At 26.9% G+C, this 6,917-nt stretch overlaps 1 protein-coding gene across 2 annotated transcripts; it reads right to left on the bottom strand.

Annotated features, from left to right (window-relative positions):
• Positions 1 to 1,836: 1,836 nt before the first annotated feature.
• Positions 1,837 to 6,267, bottom strand: LOC132949547 (zinc finger protein 551-like). Of its 2 annotated transcripts, none has more exons than XM_061020490.1 (5): positions 6,120 to 6,267; positions 5,798 to 5,940; positions 4,021 to 4,701; positions 3,629 to 3,945; positions 1,837 to 2,882 (listed from the first exon to the last, which is right to left on the bottom strand). In XM_061020490.1, the coding sequence occupies exons 2-5, from the start codon at positions 5,930 to 5,932 to the stop codon at positions 2,525 to 2,527; spliced, it is 1,491 nt and encodes a 496-aa protein (XP_060876473.1). In that variant the 5' UTR covers positions 5,933 to 5,940; positions 6,120 to 6,267; the 3' UTR covers positions 1,837 to 2,524. The 2 variants fall into 2 exon arrangements, with proteins under 2 accessions (XP_060876473.1, XP_060876474.1); XM_061020491.1 differs by having other exon boundaries at positions 2,099 to 2,882; positions 4,369 to 4,701.
• Between the last annotated feature and the right edge of the window lie 650 nt (positions 6,268 to 6,917).

Genomic DNA, 6,917 nt, shown 5'->3' with positions numbered 1-6,917 from the left:
CTAAGAATCTAAAATTTGTCATGAAATATTCCTAGACATACCATTAAATTCAAAGTTAACACATCCATCAGTTACAAGTTACTCAATCGAAACTACTTGTATAGCAGAGCGGTACCCACTTGCCTACCTTTAAGATTCTGAGTGGAACGATGAATGCATTGATTTTACAATGATGTGTTTTTTTTAAAATTTTTTTGTTTGTCATCACCTTTTAGGAGAGTAAAAATGCTTAGATTTTCTTCAATATCTTTTCTGATAGGAAAGTGAATCTAGTTGGTACTTTGGGGGGTCAAAAGTAAAAATTTCTCAGTAGTTTTCAAAAGCGCCTTGAAAATCAAAAGAAAAATTAAGGAAAAACGTAAATTTTTACGCAAAATCTATTTTTGAGAAGATCGATTTTGGTTTTTGATGCAAACACCAGATTTTGAAAATTTGTTTTCGAACAAATGACCGTAAGTACATGACATTTTTACTGAATGTTTATATTAGCATTTTTTATACACCATGCCTTTTTTTTTTTTTAAATATTTTGACTTTGGTTTTGAGCTGTTTAGGGACATTTTCAGTTTCCATTTTTTTATCAAATTTAAAATTTAATAATTATTTTGTAGTTAAAAATTTATAAAATTTTCAACTTTTATAACTAAGGATTGTAAATTTAAAACAAGGTTCCACGTAAATAGGTTATATATAAATTACTTTGTTCACAACAATATCATTAAATATACCTACTTAGTAATATCATACGCTGTCTGACCGTCTTCGCTCAGAATCGTTTTTCTTATACAATGATATTATATCATTGAATTCAAATTTAACACCATCCGTTACAGTGACCCACTTGTAACCTACTGTATAGCAGAGCGACACTCACTTGCCCACCTTTTTTGTTTTCGGTTTATTTTGTTAAGTAATAGGACCTTTTTTTGTCTCCTCAATGAACCAATTATATTCAATTAGATTCAGTTTTCCACCACACACCACTAACAATATTCAAAAATTATTTAACTGCTAGGGGTAGGGACATAGAAACATCATTCATAATTTAAACCTGCCACATTCATTGATCAGAATCTAAAAATATAACTTTTTAAGAACATCAACATTTTCCGCTATATCAGCAGATGAAACATAATTATATTAAGAGGACACTTCACTCGCATGTGTTTTCTCCATCTTACAAACGCAAAACATAACAAATGTACGTTCTAAATAATTAATTTAACTTTGTTTGCTCATTTTATAATTTACAAGCAATTTAACATTGTTCAATGCTCATAACTCGCATAACTAATATTTGTACTTGAATTTGATAATAATATGACAATCACTCCACTATTAAACATAATAAAGTGTTAAATGGATTATTCAGAACGTACAATTTGGAATCTTATGTGTTAAGTAAGACGGAGACAACACATGCGGGTGTAGCGTCTTCTTAATGATACTTACATTTTTGAAAAGGATTATTTAAAGCATACAAAGATGGAAGAAGATGGATCTATCATTAATATAATCGTAAAAAAATAAAATAAAAACAGTTATATTACATATTTAATGTGTATTTAATAGGCATAAAAAAGGTATCTAACACAAAATTAACATAGTGTATACATAAATGCTCTCATAGCAAGAAAAATAAAATAACTTAACAATCATATAAACCCAAAAAATAAAAATTTGTCTGTACCAATAATTAAATAATGTTATACAATGATGAAACTATAGATTAATTTGTAATAGTTACACAATATTATATTGTTGTAACACATTTCATGTTGGTTAGTAAAAACGTTTAGTAGAGTTTAATTTGGTGTACCTACTTATACAATATTAAATAAATAAAATAACATATTGTACAATGTGAAGTTGGGAGTATTAACAAGCATTTAACTAAACAGAAAACATTAAAAATATGTATGTATTATTGTAATAATTAAAAGCAATAGTGAATAATAATAATATAATTAATATAAAATACAAATTTAATAAACATTCACACTCAAACAAACATTCATAAAATACCAAAAAATATGTTTTTAAAAATTGAATAGCAATTTTTAAAAATTATTATTATATGAATCTTTATTTAAGTTAATTTTATTTACTTTTTAAAATTATATTATTTTTACTTCTTATAATTTTAGGTATTTTACTTATGGATATTAAAAAAAAAAAATATCGAATTATTAACAAAAGAAACTCTAAATAAAATACAAGTATATGGTATTTACACATTTTTAAAAACAGAAATGTTTCTTTACTGTGAATTAAAGCAATTTTTTTAAAATAATTACTCTTATTATGGAGTATTATATATGATACTTATTTGTAAACATTTTCAAGTGGTAGTTAATATTAAAAAAATATAATAAAATATTGGCCGCAATTAAAAAAAGCTACAAAATAGTAACATTCACTACTATTTCTATAGGATCATTATTACTAAGAATATATTAAATAAATATGTTTTTATAAAAATTACATTAATTACATAACTCATTATAAAATTAAGTTAAAATTATTATCTATCATTATTTTGTCCATTTTCTAAATGCGTTTGAACATGTAATTTAAGTTCATCATCAGAGTCAAAAGACATTTCACAAATATGACATAAGAATATGACAGTGTCTGGTTTATTCATCATATCATATACACACTCACTACATTTTGCTGCATATCTCAAATGCATTTTCATATGCTGGACATATTTATACCATGTGTCCGATTCTAACAAACATTCTTTGCAAATGTATGGCGGAGGTTCACTATGATTTTCAGCTCTATGTTTGTTTAATGTGGATTCATTATTTATCATAAAGCAGTTAGAGCATGGTGGTTTAGACGGCAAAATATTACCATCATTAGATTTTGGTAACCTAAAAATAAAAAAACTTAAATTAATCAATACATTTTTAGAAAAGCCAATTGGTAAAGAAAATATATTTGAATAAAGGTCAACTAGAGAGTCACATTGTAAGTTAGGTTTATTCTTAATAAGTTAAGATAAAGAAGTGGTACAAAAGCAAAAAGATAAAGCTTTATTTTTCTATCGCATGTGTAACAACGCAGGGGCATTGTTGCGTTGGAAAGGCAATTTTGATTATTATTTAAAGCAGGGGTAGTTAACATGTGGCACGCATACCTTTTGTGCCACATTTCATGTTATTAAATGGCACAATAGCGTCAAATAAAATTAAATAATATCATTTTTAAATATTTATAAAATTAGTACAATATAACACAACAATTATTGTATCAAAATAACATTAGTTATGTAATATAACATATTATTTGATTAGAATCTATAATAAAGTGTTATAATAATCGACGTGTTAAATTTTATAGAACATTTTCAATTTCTTTATTCTATTTGGCATTATATGGAAAAAGGTTGGCTACCCCCGATTTAGAGCATTTTTTGATAGTTTTTAGGGCTTTAAATCTGGGTCTTACAAATAAATTGCCTAATGATTAAAAAACAAATTAAATTGAATATGTAATATATGAATTCTTTAGATTTTAGGATATTCAAATATATTTTATTAGTTGTGATGTTAAAATTAATTTTATTCAAACTCTATTCCAGGAAATAATTTTAAATACTAATTAAATAAATGGTTACCTTGCAAAACATTTTCTACAAGACATACATTCGATAAGTCGTAGTTGACTTTGAAAATGCATTGGAAGTATATCTTCTTCTATAAGACCAGCCTTTACAAGAGCATTTTTCCAAAATACTGGACCAATTAATTTAGCTTCATTAAATTGACCAGTAGAATTTTTTTCCAGTATCAAAGTTTCTAGAAACTTTTGATATTCTTCTGTGTTATAATCTGTTTGTTGTTGTTTTCTTTTTCTAAGCATATTTTGTATATCTTGTCTTGAACTTTCAATTGCTTCCTGCACAGCATCTCTTTCACTTTTTTCTTCTTCAGCCTAAAATAAATTATAAGTTTAAATTTAAGTTGTAAACTATTCGTTTTTAATTAGTTTTTTTTTTTTTTATATTACATCTAAATTAACATTTTCCAATTCTCGTTGTTTTTTTTCCCATGCTTTTTTAGCAAACAAAGGACCAAATGGTTCACTATCTTTTCTAAACTTTCGTGAATTAAGTTTTTTCTTTTTATAGTATGAAACTTTGGGATTAAAATCTTCATCACTGTCAGATGAACTAGATTGATAAGGTCGAGGATTACGGATAGACATTTTATTATGTACATCCATATAATGTATATAGTAATTTTTTTCGCCAACAATAGTTTTTCGACACAGAGAACAAATTAATGTTCTTACATTGTTATGACTTTTTAAATGTGTTCGAAAATTTGCTATATGACGAAATTTACGATCACATACCCGGCAATGATGTGGTTTTTCTCCTGTATGGGTTAACATGTGTTCATTGTATGACAGTTGACTTTTACAAATTTTTAGACATTCATTGCATCTGAAGTATTTTGATGGCTTAATTGAAGATTGAGGCAAAGGTTCGCTTATACTGTTAATATTACTATGATGAAAAGTATCATCATCAATGTGAGTCCGCAAATGTGCATCTAGATCAAACTGTGTATTGTATGACACATTGCACATAAAACATGAATAACATTCATCATAAATGTCTTCTGTTTCGCTTTCTGATTGATGATTTTGAATTGGATATATTTGATCCATTATTTTATCTTCCATCTGCAAAAGAAATAATTATAAGTAATTATAAGTAATTGCTTATACAAAATATACTTAAATATACATTTTATTTATTTTAAAAACCAAGACAATACCAAAAATTTAATTTTGTATCTTATCCGGCTTTATTAAATGTGAAAGTTAAAATGGTAATTTAGTAAATACAAAAAAGGAAAATTCAAAGAACACTGGTTATTTCAGATTCTGATTTATTAATATAATAGTTTCACAAAATGTCCATGTTCATACAGATTACAGGATGTCTCAATAATAAATTCTATACTGCAGCCACCGAGAGAGCGCTACTCGTTGGCGCATCCAAATGACAGAGCTCCGCATTCTAGTACCCAAATTTCTCCCACGCTACCATATAGTTGTAGAAACGACCTGCGTACGGCAGATTTAGTGGTGAGAATGTGAGAGATCGGACAAGTTTTGGTCACCGCCCAGTAGCGGTATCTCTGTGGCGGCTATATAGATGTTTGTTTTTGTACATCCATATTTAGCTACCCACATAGTATACATTCTACTCTAACCACTGAGAGTGAAATCATACTGATCTTGGTCACCAAATTTTATTAAGAATTGATTTTCCTAAATTAAAATACATACATGATTTGTTTTTATTTTATAACTAATTGTAAAAAAAATTTTGGTTATCAATCTTAAGTATATTTTTCACTTCGAAGAATAAGTAACTATTAATTATATACCTAGTGGGAATTAGGTGATTTTTACACTTTTATTTATTTGTATGGTAATAAATAAAGCATTACGCAAAATTGGTTAAAAAATAAAAATATTTGAACTCAGCCCAAAAACATATTTATGTTAAAATGTATGCATTAATATATTTTGAATGAATAGTAAAATACCATACATTAATTAGGTACCACAATTATTTACAACATTGAAGTATATATTATTTTAATATAGGTTACTTGTTGAGGAACACGTTTTAAAGAATATTTCAAAACAAATTCTCATGACTATGAATAGGTACAAAAAAAAAAAATTGTAATGTTACTGTAACTATTATTTTACATACATGTAAATTCTGTAAAAATTATACTAGGTAGTACACAAAATATTTTACCGAATCCTCGTTTTTCATATTTTGAATTATGCCTTCGTCATAACCACAAGAATTGGGAATATTGACATCTGGAAAGTCCATAGGCTCTACTTTAATATCATTTAATTCTGTTTTGATAGCCATATTAAAATCCATTGTGTAAACTAAAAACATTAAACCATTATTTATATATAATTAAAACACTTAATTGAGTTATTTACATAGTGTAAATATATTATATTATAATATATAAATATGAAAACACGTAAGTGATAATTATCATGCTTGGCAGTATTTTCAATTATACAGATTACAGTGTCTATAAATTATCATCAAAGCTTACCGGTTAATATATGATCTGATTCCGATTTTTTCAATAATGATGGATATTAAAGGAATTTGCTACAATGACATAAATGCAATTATTTAACGACGAAAAGTTTAAATAGTCAAATAATATTCAGTAACGCCGGGGTTTCGTGTTTACTAGAATTTCTGATGTAGGACGTAGATTACGGATAAATGCTTTGGTGTATGGCTTTAGAAGGTCTTTGGTTGATCAAGGAGAATATAAACAATTTAAGCCATCTAGCAGGGCCATTGAGTGGGACGCCGGGACCATAGACATTGTAATAATATTAATTTAATTTAATAATAATATGTCTATCGTCTATGAGCGGGACAAATTACTTTACGTCCTAATGTCGAATAAATACAGACGCTTACTGGCCCACCGGGATACCAGGAAAATCCCGATAGGCCCTCTTAAAAATTATAAGACCTGTAGTTTCAGTAGAATATTAGATAGCGAACATTTTTAGTTTTTTACATTTTACATTAAAAAAGTGAAGCCAGTTTGAACCTTATGTGGTATAGATATCTGTGAATAGATGTAATTAAGTTATTAATTAATCAGTTATCATCGACCAAATGATTTATTATTATCACAGAATACTCTACGCCTCTACTATCCACTATATTAGCTTATAGTAGACTATTTTTTTTTATCATAGTGTCATCTATCAACTACCTTATTTATATATGTACTTACGTTATTTCACGATTGTAACTTGTAGATAATGTAGTACATGTACATACCACATAGGTAAACAAAATAGTAATTACAAAAAACGAATATTTT

The sequence above is a fragment of the Metopolophium dirhodum genome, chromosome 7 (assembly GCF_019925205.1).
Source record: "Metopolophium dirhodum isolate CAU chromosome 7, ASM1992520v1, whole genome shotgun sequence".
Classification (NCBI taxonomy): Eukaryota; Metazoa; Arthropoda; class Insecta; order Hemiptera; family Aphididae; genus Metopolophium; species Metopolophium dirhodum.
This window is presented reverse-complemented; position numbering and strand designations above follow the sequence as displayed.